Here is a 17,751-nt window from a genome sequence, read left to right on the forward strand (position 1 = left end):
AACAATTTAAGGTTTTTTTGTTTGTTGCTAGCTTGACTGGTGAAGTAGCCTCTTTGCATATTAAATCTGGATACATTTCATAATTCAGCATTCCTACATATAAGTTTTCATATCTTAACACCAATTAAACCTACAACCTTGACTGACAAGTGACTCAAAGAAAGGCACATTGATCATTAAGCTTATACAGCAAAAATGTCATAAGCAAAAAAGCCTGTATGCACTTACATTTGAACCTGTGAGTTCTTCAAGTTTTTTCTTCAGTGACACAAAAGGGTGTTAAGTAGTTTTCTCAGATGAAATCCATTGTCCGTCTAATTGTTGTAATGAGATCACTGTCAACATATCATCATCTGAAAATTGTACATGTAAAGAAGTTGTCCTGTAAATTTTTTTTTCTGTCATTAAAATTTTCATTTACATCACAAACTAAAGAGTTATATTTTGTATGCTATTTTTCATAAAAGAAATACAGTGATTGAATTTTATTTAGTAAAAGTCAAGTGCATTCTAATGATCTACATCCTAAACAAGAATCCTCTTCATCTTGTTTGCAATTGGCCAAAAGGTTAAACCAATCAATGTTTGTTTTTAAAACCAATTTTTATTTCATACTGACTTTATAAAATTTCATTGAACAATTTAGTATTTACATATAAAATATCAAACTTCTTAGACCTTACATTAATTTATACTATTTTATTCAGATAATTCACACATGTCGTCTATACTAAAGTAATTACAAACCTGATGGGAGATTTCTAGTTTGATTATCAGAAATGTCCATCTTTAACATACTGCTTGATATTTGTGCATAGTCTTCATCTGATGCTGCCCCAGCTTGTTCTGAAACACAAAAATTGTTATTTGCTTTTATTGTTTCAGCTTAAAAAAAAACAAAAAACAGACACAGTGCTATTTAATAACTGATTTGAGCCGCGTCACGACAAAACCAACATAATGGGTTTGCGACCAGCATGGATCCAGACCAGCCTACGCATCCACGCAGTCTGATCAGGATCCATGCTGTTCGCTATCAGTATCTCTACTTGTTATAGGGTTTGTAAGCAAACAGCATGGATCCTGATCAGACTGCGGGGATGCGCAAGCTGGTCTGGATCCATGCTGGTCGCAAACCCATTATGTTGGTTTTGTTGTGACGCGGCTCATTTATTTCGGAGCTTATCACTTTTTGTTGGACCAGCAGGAGACGACTAATCTCATTATCTTAAAATTACCAGGTTATAACAAGTTACCTCTGTGTATCTGATCAACAAATAACTGCTATCTTAACACTATATTCGTTAAGTCAATGACTCTAAGACTTGATTTATATACAACTTTATTTGTCATGCTATTAAACCAACTTTTAACAAATGTGTGTATTAAAGCCATTTTTTCTGAGCATTTGTGATCCACTTACACCAGTCATATGCACTATTTAAAGGGACTTCAATGAGGTTTTTTTGACATGACGAAACTGGAAATAATTTTTCGAGATTAATGCTCAGTTTAATGTAGGTCTAGATCAGTAACTTGTGTGCAAAATTTTAGATCATTCACTCTTGCGGTTTATCCAGAATAATTATTCAAATTGTGAAAAATGACCCAAAATGGAAAAGCGTTTAAACGCTTTTAACTCAAATCGCATCAAAAATAGCACAAAAATACGCTTTTCTGTTCATTTTTTAGTATATTTCTGAATTATTTTATACATGTCTTCCTGTATTACGTGCCCCAGCTGATCTGTGTAAAAAAATAAATTATATGATTTTAGCTTTTTGAACCTCAGTGGAGTTCCTTTAAAATCTACTTATATCACAAGGGTAGTGGTGCCCTTGTGGTAAAGGTGTCTGCCACTTAACCCAGGGATCATGAGTTTGTATCCTACTCCTGTCACTACCGTGTTTTCCTAATATGACATCAGTTTTAGTTAGTTCCAGGTAGTCACAAAAGTGATAAATATAAGTAGCAAGACCTTTTTCTACTATCAATCGTTAATAAACAAACTAAGGTTATCAAGTAAACAAGAGATCACCAAAATTTTTATAACTTCAAAAGTAACATAAAATACACCAGTTATGATGTTATGATTGATTTGATTCTACTTCTTACCATGTCTTTTAGGACGAACATTGTCTTTCCTTTGCCTTCTGTTTGAAAATAACTGTGAAAATTTAGGCAGTTTAATTTTACAGCATGACAACTTTGCCCTTCTCCGGGAATGGCGGCAAAACCGAGAGTCAGAGCCATCTTTAACCCACTTTTCCTCATCTTCATCTAACATTCGCTGATGCTTTTTTGTCAATTTCTATATTAAAATATAAAGTACATGTAAAAATATAAAACATATTTTGTTTCTTCTTTTTGTAGTAGGGTCTTAAGATTCCTTTCTTTATAAAGCTAAATTGAGATCTCTTTGTAGTTAGAAAAAGACCACATGTGCATATATGATCTTTGAAGAATATCAAATAAGTTTTCAGCCACATAGAACATACATGACTGGTAGTTCAAAATACATGTGTATTACATTATAAAATATGTTACTTTAGCAAGGAATGTAACTATAATTTATTTCAATTACATGTAATTCCAATGTATTCCTCCATGCAACATGAATCTACAAAAGGTATTTACAGAGATTCAACTATACCAAAAAGAGAAATGAAGAGTATTGTCACTATATTATTCCTTTATCAAATAGGTACACTATAGCCTTCAATAAAAATGTGTGGTCAGTAGGACTGTGTACCAGGCTATTCTCAGTGCTTGATAGTAAAACCAAAAGTTCAATAAGGACCGATAATTCTGTCAAAATCCATGTTAGAGATATGCTCATTGGATAGTAACATCCTATTTTGCTCTCAAGAAAGTATGTGGGGTTTCAACCCATTACCTTTAGAAGTTTTGGAAATACCTACTTAGCTCTCCTTATTCTTCAAATATTCCAGCTAATTACAGATATAATTTTCCAATTACAAATATATGTCACAAAAAGCCAATATCATTTTTTGTGATAAATGATGAAAACAATGTAAGAAATCTTACCATACGCTGTACACAGGTTTTTCTTATTGCTGCCGAGTACAGGCTTTGGTCTGTAACTCCTGTATGAAAAGTAAAGATCATTTTCAAACAAAATGAAAATGTCTTAAATAGGGCATAACTTTTGAAAACATATTTCCAGGGTTATCTGCCTTTATGATAGGATATCACATTTTAATAATGAGCAAACATACCAATTTAGAAGTGAATAGCTAGTGAATACATGTAGCTTTGATAGTTTTCTGAAAAACAGACCTTAACAAAATGAAAATGTTATACCAATGCCAACATAAACTTCGAAGTAAACAAATGGGTCATGGCAATAGCTTTAACTTTTTTGTTTTGCAAAATTGAATTTGCAGAACAAGACATAACAACTGAATTTACATATGCTCAACAAAACAGAAATATAACATAATAAAGTTTTACAAAAGAGGTCTACAATAATATTATAACAAGGTAAAGTTTCACAGAAGAGGAATTTACACACCTTCCTTCATTAATTTAGCATCATACATGCCATCCCTATATTCTACAGTGTTCATTGGTACTGGGCACTTCCTTGTCTTCTTGTCACCAATCACCTTTTTACCTTTGGTATCTATGGCAACAAAGGCTGTATACCTTGACACAACATTGCCTAGACAACTTAAACTGACTATCCTCACACAAAGTTCTTCCACTTGATTTGGATTCAAAATTAAAACATCTAAAAATAAATATTCTACAAAGATTAAACACATGTCAATGCTATGAGAAATAACATGTTTTTATATTTGTTTAGTTTTAGGTCATACCTAAACTAGTAAGGTAAAGAAATGACTTTATATTCTAGGAAGAGGAGAAGAGGAGAAATACCATAGGTTCCCTATCTAGCACTAATACATTATCATAAAGCTTCAATAACGTAAAAGTTTCATAAACAAGAGGGCCATGATGGCCCTGAGGTCGCTCACCTGTATATAGGCTCCCCCCTCCCCCGCCCAGCAGGGCCAAATTAAACCCAAGGGCTTTTAGTAGAAACCCATAAGAAGATGTTTCATGCTAAACATCTAAGCTCTAGCTCATTGGGTTTTTTAAAAGAAGATTTTATTAAGTTTTTACTATACACACATAGTTATAAACAATGACACCCCTGGGGCGGGGCCAGTTTTGACACCAGGGCTTTTATTTGAACAACGTTTGTAGACACTTACTAGAAGATGTTTCATGCTAAACATCTAAACTCTAGCTATTTGGGTTGTTTCAAAGAAGGTTTTTAAGTTTTTGCTATACACATATTAGGAAAATCAATGACCCCCGGGGCAGGGCCAATTTTGACCAAAGGGCTTTTATTTGAACAAACTTTGTAGACACTCACTAGAAAATGTTTCATGCTTAATATCTAAACTCTAGCTATTTGGGTTTTTTCAAAGAAGGTTTTTAAGTTTTTGCTAAACACATATTAGGAAAATCAATGACCCCCGGGGATGGGCCAATTTTGACCAAAGGGCTTTTATTTGAACAAACTTTGTAGACACTCACTAGAAGATGTTTCATGCTTTATATCTAAACTCTAGCTATTTGGGTTTTTTCAAAGAAGATTTTTTAAGTTTTTGCTATACACATATAAGGAAAATCAATGACCCCTGGGGCAGGGCCAATTTTGACCCCAGGGCTTTTATTTGAACAAACTTGGTAGGCATCCATTAGAACATGTTTCATGCTAAATATCTTAGCTCTAACTCTTTGAGTTCTTTAAAAGAAGATTTTTTAAGTTTTTACTATATGCATATAGGGAAAATCAATGACCCCCTGGGGCCGGGCCAATTTTGACCCCAGGGCTTTTATTTGAACAAACTTGGTAGACACTCACTAGAAGATGTTTCATGCTAAATATCTTAGCTCTAGCTCTTTGGGTTCTTTAAAAGAAGATTTTTTAAGTTTTTACTATATGCATTTGGGAAAGTCAATGACCCCCTGGGGCGGGGCCAATTTTGACCCTGGGGCTTTTATTTGAACAAACTTGGTAGACACTCACTAGAAGATGTTTCATGTATAATATCTTAGCTCTAGCTCTTTGGGTTCTTTAAAAGAAGATTTTTTTAATTTATACTATATGCATATAGGGAAAATCAATGACTCCCTGGGGCGGGGCCAATTTTGACCCCAGGGCTTTTATTTGAACAAACTTGGTAGACACTCATTAGAAGATATTTCATGCCAAATATCTGAGCTCTAGCTCTTAGGGTTTTTTAGAAGAAGATATTTAAAGTTTTTTCTTTCGGTTGCCATGGCAACCAGAGTTCTGCATGGAATTAAATTCTTTGAACAATTTTTAAAGGTGACCACCAAAGGAACATTCCTGTGAAGTTTGGATGAAATTGGCTTAGTGGTTTATGAGGAGATGTCATTTAAAGTAAAAGTTTACGGACGGACGGACGCCGGACGGACGCCGGACGAAAAGCGATCACAAAAGCTCACCCTGTCACTTTGTGACAGGTGAGCTAAAAACAGATTTCATCATCATTATGGAGATATGAAGCCTGAAAAATAAGAAGGCTCCCACATAAATTATTAAATAGTTATAAATTCACCTCCAACAACAATATCTAAATTTGAAGTATTTTTAACATATTCACATATTTGACAATTCAATTAAAGCTCATCATAAATTAAAAATCTCGCCTGCATTAACTGTATCCTGCAGAAGTTTGATTTGAGCTTTTGTTGCTAGCCGATGAATAGGTGCAGATGTGCTTAATTCATTTGTATTTTGCAAGGTGAAGGTCATTTTATACGAGACTGGATTTCCACTTTGTTGACCATTCAATGTTACTGACCCAGATGCATTGTTGTGCTGACAAAATAAATATAAGTAATAAATGAATAAAAACTACTTATTCAGCAGTTCTACTGTATATTACCTTTCAAAAACACAATAAAAAATAAAACATTACATTATCACTCTTTTAATCAACTTGTTTAAAAGTTTTTAAAAAACTTATCCATGTTATTTGATAAAAATGTTTGGGCATTTCAATGAAACATATGCATTGCATCTTTTTTCTGTTATCATGATTAATTACAGTACAGAAGTTTCAGAGTATAATTACTATGAACATACATTAGCACAATATCCTCGAAGTATTGTAAACAAGGTGAGTCTTTCTCCAGCGTATATATTAACAGGTGGTTCTGATGGAATGGTAATTGGGGTCAGTCCAGCAGGTAGGTCCCAGTCTATTCTAACATCTGTAATGGCTGGTTGCATGGCATATTTCAACAATGAAATCACCTGTTAAATTAAAGAAATCACTTGTTTAATTAAAGAAATCACCTGTTTAATTAAAGAAATCACCTGTTAAATTAAAGAAATCACTTGTTTAATTAAAGAAATCACCTGTTAAGTTAAAGAAATCACTTGTTTAATTAAAGAAATCATCTGTTAAATTAAAGAAATCACCTGTTAAATTAAAGAAATCACTTGTTTAATTAAAGAAATCACCTGTTGATTTCAGGATTATTACCTGATAAAGAAACTACCTGCTAATGCCTACATTTAATTAAAGAAATCACCTGTTAAATTAAAGAAATCACTTGTTTAATTAAAGAAATCACCTGTTAAATTAAAGAAATCACCTGTTAAATTAAAGAAATCACTTGTTTAATTAAAGAAATCACCTGTTAAATTAAAGAAATCACTTGTTTAATTAAAGAAATCACCTGTTAAATTAAAGAAATCACTTGTTTAATTAAAGAAATCACCTGTTAAATTAAAGAAATCACTTGTTTAATTAAAGAAATCACCTGTTAAATTAAAGAAATCACTTGTTTAATTAAAGAAATCACCTGTTAAATTAAAGAAATCACTTGTTTAATTAAAGAAATCACCTGTTGATTTCAAGATTATTCCCTGATAAAGAAACTACCTGCTCATTCCGACATTTAATTAAAGAAATCATCTGTTAATTTAAAGAAAAGCATTATACAACTACCAGCATCAATTTAATAAGAAGTTTGACCAAGCAATTAGTATAATAGCCCGGGCTAAATATTTAACTGCTTAAACCCGGAAAGCTCCATTTCATTTCTCTAGAAAACTTTACCTTAGAATGGAGTCTTTCCTCCTCCACTACCAATTCAGACTTGCCACCTCCATTATTGGCAATACCTTTAACTAGTGCAGTTGAGGCACCAACACCAATACCAAGAGCAAAAACCCTGTATTTTATAAAGTAAAATGAAAAAGTTAGCTTTTCTTCATTTTTGTTCCTTTTTTGGTTTGTGATTAAGCATAATTTGTACCATTTTTTCACTGCAATACCATAATTTAGTAAAGTCTTCCTGGATTTGCTACCAGTATTTAACATTTTTTCCATATGACTTCAACTGCTAAATACATTTTGTATATTTGCATATAAATCTATGTATAGGTTAGAGTGCATATTGGGTGTTCTTCGTAAATAAGAAAGCTAAAAAGGAGCGGAGCTTGCGAAGCGACTGTAGCTTTCTTATTTACGAAGAACATCCAATATGCACTCTAACCGGCTTAGTGCTCCGCCCATTTTTTTCCGCCCAACACACTGCGTGACGTCACACGATAGCCTAAATGTGTATAACCACATTTGGAAGAGGTAGCGGTACACATTTTCGGGTCACGTGTTTTGCATAGCGTATTCTCGCATTCTGTCTAGGTAAATCAGACAATATCACGGTGCATATCCATATCGGTACCCTCTTTGCGAAATATACTCAAACGGTACCCTCTTTGAACATACACAGGTCATTCTCCAGCGATGGATTACAATGCAGTAAAAATTCATTGTAATAAGGAAAGGAGGTATGACACGTAGAAAAGATGTATACCACGGAACACTTGAATGTTTTATTTCGGCTGATTTGTCATGTGCCCGATTTTCATGTACTGCAACTTCACAATAAGCTACAAAAAGTCGACATGTCTTGCCTCGCCCTTCACCTCGACATATTTTTCGGGCCTAAATGAACCTGTAGCTTGATTATATATGCATCATACATATTAATTATGTTCATATACATATCATCTTCAGACAAATGGCAGTATATTGTCAAAAATAAATGTAAAATCAATAAAAACACCCTACTTTCGGTTTTGCATCGGCACGGGCTGTTATATTTACATAATACTTTGTTGGAATAAGTGACTTTTTTATTTGGAAATTATAAAATGATACTGGTTCCGTAAGTAATAAAACATTGTTACTGTTATTTTGCCTGTTTTCATTTCAATGAACCTCTTTTTTTTTAAATTCTATGCCGTAGTGACGATATACATGTGCGTGTTCGGAAAAAAACATCATGCATAAATATTGATTAGTAGGAGTAAACTTCAAGATCTCTGCACATGCGTATATTTCACTTTAGCGCTCTTCGAAACTTAGCTCCGCCCACTTGCGTTTTATAATATAAAACGTCCAGTTTATATAAAATCTGTTCTATTAAGATTTGAAACCTGAAAATTTGAAAAATCCTCGTCGGTGATTGGCTTAAAAAAATTGGCGAGCACTAAGTAAGTATTTTACACATTTTGATATAGCTGAAGGCAAACTAAAAATGTTCATATAACAATAGGTGTGCCTGCCTGAATGCTTAAAATGTTAACATTTATCTTGCTGAATTTCTTAAACTTGTCCAGGTTTTTAGAACTGTTCATTACTATTTATGTGGATATCAATAGGCAAATTTAAAGTTGCTTATTTTGTCTTGTTACACTAAAATATAATTGGTCTGAGTGGTGTTTATGGGCTATTTATTTCATGCTTTCCAGTGTTTTATTATAATATATCAGATGATTATATTCTGATAAACCACTAGTGAAATTTATAAAATATAATTTTCACTGTAGCTGGACTATATCAGAATGCGGATGAAAAAACAATCATAACTAAATGGATTAACAGGCAGAAATAGATGCCGTCATGCGTTAATTTTGCTTCTTTAGGAAAAGAAAGTCGATGTCACCGTACATCATGTTAAAAATGTAACAAAATTAGAGAAATTTAACAGAACTATATTTCAAAATTAATGATGTGACGTCATGATGTGATGACGTCACAAAGGAGAATGCGCGACGTTACGCAGCAAAATCAGTAAAAAAATACTTAAAATCACTTAAAAAGCATGAAATAAAAAGAAAATTTATTTGTTTTACATATAAGATTGAAATATATTTCATTCGTGAACACCAGCTATTATATTTTCACTCGTGGCTAGGCCACTCGTGAAAATATTGCATCTGGTGTTCACTCAGTGAAATTATATTTCAATCTTACATGCAAAACAAACAAATATCCTCTATTTAACACTGGTTTGTCGTTTTGCCACGAAAAAATTAACCACTCAGGCCTATGGCTTTAGTGCTCAATTCCTACGCATCAAAACTCCAAACCAGTGTTAAATAGCAGATAAACACCACTGAGACCGATTTTATTTCTCAGGTTTATACCTGGTATCAGAGTTATGTGTATGTGTTTTCACAAGCTGTGTTACACATCTTATATCATCCACTTCTCCATCTGTTAACACAAACACCTGAGTGAACAAAACACAATTCTTACATTCAAATATTAACAATGGACAATGAATGTGTAAAGATAATAAATACAACACAGTTTAATCCAAAATCCATAGTTTTAGAGCTAATGAAATTTTCAAAACCTTTGTTGTTTATTTTTTTATGATACTTTTCAGTACTGTACATAATACATTAAAGAAAATTCAATCTACATAATTATATCTATGTTTAAATGAGGACTTTAAGTATATTGATAAAATGGTGCATGTAAAATCAAAAAGATATTTACCCTGCGAGGATGTCCCTCTATGGGGTCCATATTAAAGACATGGGTCAAAGGTTTCTGTATCTCTGTGCCATACATATCAGCCTCCATGGTTTTCTGTAGTGTAAAAGCTTCATCTAAACTTTCACTACTGTATTTCTTACTTTCCCTGTTACAAAAATAGAAGTCTTTGTAAACATCTTAAAGTATATCCAACCTATGTTAAAGACCATCTCCATGAGAAAACCAGTGAAAGAAAAACTGTCAGTAGTATCCATTATTTAACTATTTACTTTTTGATAAATAATATAGAAATTTGCCAGTTGTAAATTTTGGTTGTCTAGGAAGAAATGTTAATGCTATAAAAAATAGTAATATGTAGTCAAATATAATTTGGAATGCTTTATAATTATTTTTCTTACATCAGTCATGTGCATCAGGACATATTATTTTAAAAGTCTCTAGTTCATGCAGATTTAATTGACCAGAGTATAAAAACATGATTGAACAGGTTTTATCAGCTTCACCTCCTTAATAAGATCATAATTCTACTGAGATCACTTCTTTCTAAAAACTCCAAGGCCAGTCTACGTAGACACGTTTGAATATATGGTCCAACAAAGCTGCAGAATACATGCTTTTTAACAATCTGTTCAGACAAAATGAAATCTGGTTTCCCTCTATGAGCATTAGTTGTCTAAATGTGAATTCAAGATGCCTTGTATGAAGCATGATTGTCCAGGCCAACATGATAAAAGTACAGTTTTAATCCAAATACTTTCAAATAAGAGAGTACCCTAAAATTGGACTGTGCTTTTTCATAAGAAAAGTAAAAGCACATAGGATACTACACAAGTTTGAAGAAATGTGATCAATAGTTTGAGAAATATTGATGAGAAAAAATATTGATATTCTTATTTCAATGAATTTAAAGAAATACAACTTACGTAGGGAAAAGGGAGTTAAAAAATGAACCGAAACTAACAATATTAAAGTAACAATCAGCTGGTAAACTCATCAGGAAAAGTAGCAGAGCCTCTCTAGCACTCTGTATCTTATCTCCCTGCATGCTTCCTGAAAAATAGAAAAATATACCATATCTGAAATTTTATTGCCTATATTATAGTTTATCAGTAAATTGATATTTAAGTTTTACATGAAACATATCTTAAAATTTAACTAGACCTACCACTGAAGGTGATTAATACCCCAACCAGCAAATTTGAGTTTTTTTGAAAAATACGTGGTCTGAAGAAAAATTTGAACTCAACCTACGGTAAAAGAAGTATCAGCTGTGTACCAAGGTTTTTTTCAATTATTTAACCAACAGGGGTCTTTATATTAGCTTGCTAAACACTAAATTTGATTACAATATCTCATTCCTAACTTTAGTTATTGTCCAGAAACCATTTTTCTATTATTAGTAATGGTGACCTTGACCCCAGGGGGCTAAATGCAATACCAACCAGGGTCTCCACATAATGTTGCTATACACCAAGTTTTATTACAATACCTCGTTCCAAACTCTCTTGTCCTGAAACCATGATGTGGTCAGGATTTGACCTTGTGGATTCGAAGTGTGTTGATTGACCAAAATCTTGGTACCTCTAGCCAAGTAAGCAGTTAGCTGTACATGTTAATACTAAAACTAACAAATTAAACACCTACCTGATCGATCAATAACAAATATGTATTCCCCATTGGTTGCCATTGAAACTTCTTTCAGATCTGGATGGAAGCTTATCATCAACATGTCTTCCTGTACGAAATTTTCTGCACGGAAATGGGGCGGAATTCAAAGGCAGATTCCGCCCAGAAATTTAAATTCTCCCCCGAATATATAAGTGTTAAACCATTTGCTTTTGGCACGGATTCCGGCCGGATTCCAGGCGGAAATGGAACGGATTCTGGGCGGAATTGGGACGAAATATGCAAATGAGTTGGGGCGGAATTTTGAAGCGGAATCTTGGGGCGGAATTTTGAAGCGGAATCTTGGGGCGGAACCTTGGGGCGGAATTTCGGAGCGGAATTGTCAAACAAGATTCTGGGCGGAATTCTGGGACAGAATTCAGGGGGCGGAATTTTATGAGTTTAACATGATCACATATTTTGGGATAAAATTATCAATAATGTATCACATTAAATTTTCTTTCACAAAATTTAATAAAAAAAATATCATATCCTTTAGTCCAAATACAGAATAGAATACCCTACATTCACTATAACACAAACAGTTTTTTATGCCACCGCAGCATCTGCGATGCGGTGGCATATAGCGATTCACCTGTGTGTGTGTTTGTTTGTGTGTGTGTGTGTTATATAGATTATATAGTGAACTTAAAAAATCTTCTTGTGAAAAACCACTTGTCCAATTTCAACCAAACTTGGCAGGATTGATCCTTGGGTGAAGGGCTTCCAAAGTTGTTCAAAGAATTTCATTCCATGCAGAAATCTGGTTGCCATGGCAACCAATAGGAATTATAAGAATAAATTTAAAAAATCTTCTTGTAAAGACCCAAAAGGCCTAGAGCTTAGATATTTTGCATAAGGCATTGTCTGGTAGACCTCTACCAAGATTGTTCAAATTATAACCCTGGGGTCAAAATCGGCCCCGCCCTGGGGGTCATTGATTTTCACTATATGTACAAATAGTAAAAACTTAAAATAACTTCTTGTAAAGACCCAAAAGGCCTAGAGCTTAGATATTTTGTATAAGGCATTGTCTGGTAGACCTCTACCAAGATTATTCAAATTATAACCCTGGGGTCAAAATCGGCCCCGCCCCGAGGGTCATTGATTTTCACTATATGTACATATAGTAAAAACTTAAAATAACTTCTTGTAAAGACCCAAAAGGCCTAGAGCTTAGATATTTTGTATAAGGCATTCTCTGGTAGACCTCTACCAAGATTATTCAAATTATAACCCTGGGGTCAAAATCGGCCCCGCCCCGGGGGTCATTGATTTTCACTATATGTACATATAGTAAAAACTTAAAATAACTTCTTGTAAAGACCCAAAAGGCCTAGAGCTTAGATATTTTGCATAAGGCATTGTCTGATAGACCCTTACCAAGATTGTTCAAATTATAGCCCTGGAGTCAAAATCGGCCCCGCCCCGGGGGTCATTGATTTTCACTATATGTACATACCGGTATAGTAAAAACTTAAAATACCTTCTTGTAAAGACCCAAAAGGCCTAGAGCTTAGATATTTTGCATAAGGCATTGTCTGGTAGACCTCTACTCAGATTGTTCAAATTATAGCCCTGGGGTCAAAATCGTCCCTGCCCTGGGGGTCATTGGTTTTCCTTATATGTATATAGTAAAAACTTTATAGTAAAAAAATTTCTTCTAGCAAATGCTAGAGGTTAGATATTTTGCATGAAACATTGTGAAGTGAACTTCTAGCAAGATTGTTCAAATTATAGCCCTGGGGTCAAAATTGCCCCTGCCCCGGGGTCATTGATTTTCAATATATACATATAGTAAAAAGTAAAAAAATCTTATTGTCTTAAGGTACAAGGCTTAGAGCTTGAATATTTGTTAAATGATATCATCTATAGGTACTCTACCAAAGTTGTTCAAATTTTGCGTCTTGTGTCAAAATTAGCCCCGCCCCATGGGCCATAGGTTTTCCTTATGTGTATATAGTAAAAACTTAAAAAATCATCTTCTCTAAATTTACAAAGGCTAGAGTTAAGATATTTGGCATGAAACATTATGTAGTGAACCTCTAGCAAGATTGTACACATTATAGCCCAGGGGTCAAAATTGGCCCCACCCCCAGGAGTCATTGATTTTCACTATGTACATATAGTAAAAAAAAAAAATATTTTTGTCTGAAGGTACAAGGCATAGAGCTTTGATGTTTGCTCTATAATATATTCTATGGGTTCTCTACTAAAGTTGTTTTAATTATGCCCCTAGTGTTAAAATTGGCCCTGCCCAGGGGCAGTGATTCTCATTATGTTCACATAGTAAAAACAGAAAATAAAACAAATCTTTTCTGAATAGGAGAAAGCTACAGCTTAGATATTTGACTTGAAATGTTGTTTGGTGGACCTGTATCAAGATTGTTTTGAATTAAACCCTTGGGTCCAAAATTTTGCCTTGCCCAAGGGGACAGTGACCTACTTTCTTGTCCTTTGATGTACAGCAATGAAATTTTGACCATGTGCACAGTTTTAGTTGTAAAATTGAACTTTGATATCAGGTGAACTAGATTTTGATGATGTGACCTTCTTTCTTGTCCTTTGATGTACAGCTATGAAATTTGAACCATGTGTACAGATTAAGATGTTAAGTGAACTTTGATTTCAGCTGACCTAGATTTTGACAAAGTGTCTTACTATGTTGTCCTTTGATGTAGTCATGAAATTTAGGCTGTGTGAAATATGACCTTCACCACCAAATTCACTAGACTCAAGTGCATTGATATATTCCTACTCTGATCTTTTATTGAGTTTAAACAACAGATTTAACCACTAATCTGATAATAAGAATTAGATAGGTCAGGGATCTATGCATTATGACAATCTTCAAAATTGTATAGAAACAAAGAAAATCTGTTCCGACACTACTATTTAGTGTTGTATTAATGCGGTGGCATAGCATTTTTCTCAAATGCAATCTTGTTTTTTCTAGCTGCAGGTTTTGGAATCTTAAAATCCAACACTTTGTTTTTTTTGTGCAATTATTTTGCTAGAAGAGTTTCAATCATAAATTTGTTTCAAATGTTTCTGATTATTTAAATTACTATTTCTTTAATCCATGTCTGTTTTAAGTCCACTGCCTGTGTTTCCTAGAACTTCTTGTGGTTGTGCTCACCTTTAATAATAAAATTCATAATTAATTAAACAAATATTTTGTAATGAATTGAGCCGTGTCATGACAAAACCAACATAATGGGTTTGCTACCAGCATGGATCCAGACCAGCCTGCGCATCCGCGCGGTCTCATCAGGACCCATGCTGTTCGCTTACAAACCCTATTACAAGTAGAGAAACTGATAGCGAACACCATGGATCCTGATCAGACTGCGCTGAGGAGCAGGCTGGTCTGGATCCATGCTGGTCGCAAACCCATTATGTTGGTTTTGTCATGACAGGGCTCAATTATGTTTTATTGCATAATTACATGCAGTTATATTTTATATTTTTTAATAATATCAAATTTTATGTTGCAACAGTATTAAATATTAACTATGCTTATAAAGCATATTCAAAAATAGTAATTTAGCAACACAGAATCAGTTATTCAAGTGTACAAGTGTTTAAGAATTGCTCTGTATAAGAATTAACTGACTGCTTTATTTGTGACACTTTTTATTACTGGTTATGTATTTTTCAAGGAAAGATGTTGAATAGTTAAGTATAGAGATTTAAAAATATACCTTTTCAGGATTAATACTGCACATCATTATTAAACACCTGGCATCTCACAGTCAGCACTTAAGTCCCTGAGCAGCCTGCAAATTATGAGTGTAAAATGTAATTTTAGATTGTTCCATAGGAAAGACAACAAAACATGTAAAATAATAAATGATTATGATGACCCTGTTCAACTGTACAAAACTACTGATTGTACCATTTAGTCCTATTTAATCAAATTTATTTAAATTGTTTAATTTCTAGGAAATGAAAAAGATATACTTACATGCTATTTATACAATATAGATCTACACAATGATTATATTAACAAAAAAATCATTGAATAATTTTTAATTTGCAAATAATACATGTATTAAAGATTTAAAACAATTATCAGAAAAAAAACAAATGCATGAAGTTGAAAATACTAAAACAACAATGACCTCTCAGTGTTACAAATTTTAGTTGGCTACTTAGTATTGATAGTTTTCATATAAAATTAATGTAACTAAAAGTTAATAATTACCTGATTATGTTATACATCTCCTTGTACCAATTACTTTAACACTTTGAGATCTTAAACACAAACTTTACTCCAAAATTGTTAAAATATCAAAGTATATCCACTGTAATTTGCACTCTTTTTGCTGACCCAGATATCTTAGAATTCAAAATTCACAACAGTTTACTGTATAATGGACCGGTCCATCATTATGTAAAACAGGGTTAATTTACTCATCATCTTAACTTTCATTCATTGAATGTAAAGAAAAATCAAATAACAAATAGATATATATAAATTTTAAAAAAACAATTACAAATTTTGTACAAAAAAATTGCAATATGTCCTAGACAAATTCTACATATGCAATTTATAATGTTATCTCTCCCCAAAATAATTACATGGAACAGTCTGATCTGTTGAAATGACCAGTCATGCATAGATGATGGGAAACTGCTGGTCAGTAGAGTTTTATCAGTGCTCTGATCTGTGTAGTGTAAAATCTGGGTGAATATAATCTCAGTGAATATACATTGTAGTATTTATTTACCTACAGTAAATAAAAGCAATTATTGGGCATATTGGTTGATCAATTTTATATAGATTAAAAGGGCATAATATATGAGATTATTTCATGCACTGTTTTGTGTTGTTTATTTTTTTTTTTTATAACAAAATCATGAATTCTTAGAATTTAAAATGGCAAGCACACTTATAATTAGTGATGGAAATCGGATGGAATTTGTCTCAATCGATCATCGGTTCAATCGGATTGGCCATAATCGATAACTTTTCGAATAAAGTCGCGTTAAAAAGAAATAGGGAAGAAACATTTCTTCCCATGGTACTTCATTAAATTCAGTAACATGAACTTCATTTAGCACTTTTAAACACAGTTTTCACCTTATATAGTCATAATTTTACGAAATAGATTTTATTTTTCAATGGATGTCAAATAATAACATTCACATCACATAATATTGCTATTGTTTACATCACGCATTGATCCTGTTCAACTCCAAATTGTCTCCGAGATGATTTTGTTTGCGATCGGCTAAGAAAATTACCGTCAGAATTAATTCCCTTTGATACTTTAAACATTTTCGACGACGTCGCGGAAATTTTTTTTGTGAATCGATTATTGTCGCTTTACATAACAGTAACTGATTATCGGCAACTTGCGACAATCGGAACATCACTACTTATAATCTTGTCCCGATGTGACTGCCCTATATTCTATAGTATATTCAAATTTAAAAAGCATTCTTATTTTAATGTTGCTTTTAGATGATGTCCTAAAATCATATTTAAAAATTCATAATACAGTAAATGTATTATAATACAAGCTGTATGAAAAATCTTTATATTATAAACTTAAGCATTTTGGAGGTGAATGTTTTCAAGTTCTACACTAAGATTATTACAGTTAATTGTTTTTCAGTACAAAAAACATAAATTAGTCTGACAATATATTATTAATGCCACATTTTTTAGCTCACCTGAGCAATGCTCAGGGTGAGCTATTGTGATCGCCCTGTGTCCGTCGTCGTGCGTCGTGCGTCGTCAACTTTTCACATAAACAACATCTCCTCTGAAACCAATGACTGCACATCAACCAAACTTTGCAGAAATGATCCTTGGGTGGTCCCCTTTCAAAGTTGTTCAAATGGTTCCGGTCTGTTGCATATGTAGGTCACAGGGCCAGAAAAGGATTTCAAAAAACACAAAATTAAAAAATCTTCTTGTCTGAAAGTACATGGGCCAGAGCTTTGATTTTTGGTATATGGTATCATCTATGGGTCCTCTACCAAAGTTTTTCAAATTTTGTCCTAGTGTCAAAAATTGGCCCCGCCCCGGGGGGTCATAGGTTTTTCCTTATATGTCTATAGGTAAATCTAAAAAAATCTTCTTCTCTGATTGGCAAAGGCTACAGATTAGATATTTGGCATGAAACATTGTGTAGTAGACCTCTATCAAGATTGTTCAAATAATGGCCCTAGGGTCAAAATTGGCCCCGCCCAGGGGGGTCATTGA

At 33.3% G+C, this 17,751-nt stretch overlaps 1 protein-coding gene across 1 annotated transcript; it reads right to left on the reverse strand.

Moving 5' to 3' along the window:
* Positions 1-272: 272 nt before the first annotated feature.
* Positions 273-10,952, reverse strand: LOC132725477 (von Willebrand factor A domain-containing protein 5A-like). The gene is made up of 11 exons (XM_060710616.1): positions 10,793-10,952; positions 9,870-10,014; positions 9,512-9,597; positions 7,134-7,248; positions 6,152-6,322; positions 5,713-5,884; positions 3,536-3,754; positions 3,049-3,107; positions 2,116-2,311; positions 748-846; positions 273-353 (listed from the first exon to the last, which is right to left on the reverse strand). Exons 1-11 carry the CDS (start codon positions 10,912-10,914, stop codon positions 280-282), a joined length of 1,458 nt encoding a protein of 485 aa, XP_060566599.1. The 5' UTR covers positions 10,915-10,952; the 3' UTR covers positions 273-279.
* Between the last annotated feature and the right edge of the window lie 6,799 nt (positions 10,953-17,751).

Source organism: Ruditapes philippinarum, unplaced genomic scaffold (assembly GCF_026571515.1).
Source record: "Ruditapes philippinarum isolate M1 unplaced genomic scaffold, ASM2657151v2 ctg17303_1_1_1_1, whole genome shotgun sequence".
NCBI classification, from domain to species: Eukaryota; Metazoa; Mollusca; class Bivalvia; order Venerida; family Veneridae; genus Ruditapes; species Ruditapes philippinarum.

What these genes read in the sequence shown, in the direction of transcription:
- LOC132725477 (XM_060710616.1), bottom strand. Translation starts at nt 10,914, where the DNA reads ATGCAGGGAGATAAGATACAGAGTGCTAGAGAGGCTCTGCTACTTTTC. An exon ending in TGCTAAATTAATGAAGGAAG is followed by an intron (nt 3,108 to 3,535) that starts GTGTGTAAATTC and finishes CTTTTCATACAG; the next exon opens with GAGTTACAGACCAAAGCCTG. An exon ending in AAACCTGTGTACAGCGTATG is followed by an intron (nt 2,312 to 3,048) that starts GTAAGATTTCTT and finishes ATTTTAATATAG; the next exon opens with AAATTGACAAAAAAGCATCA.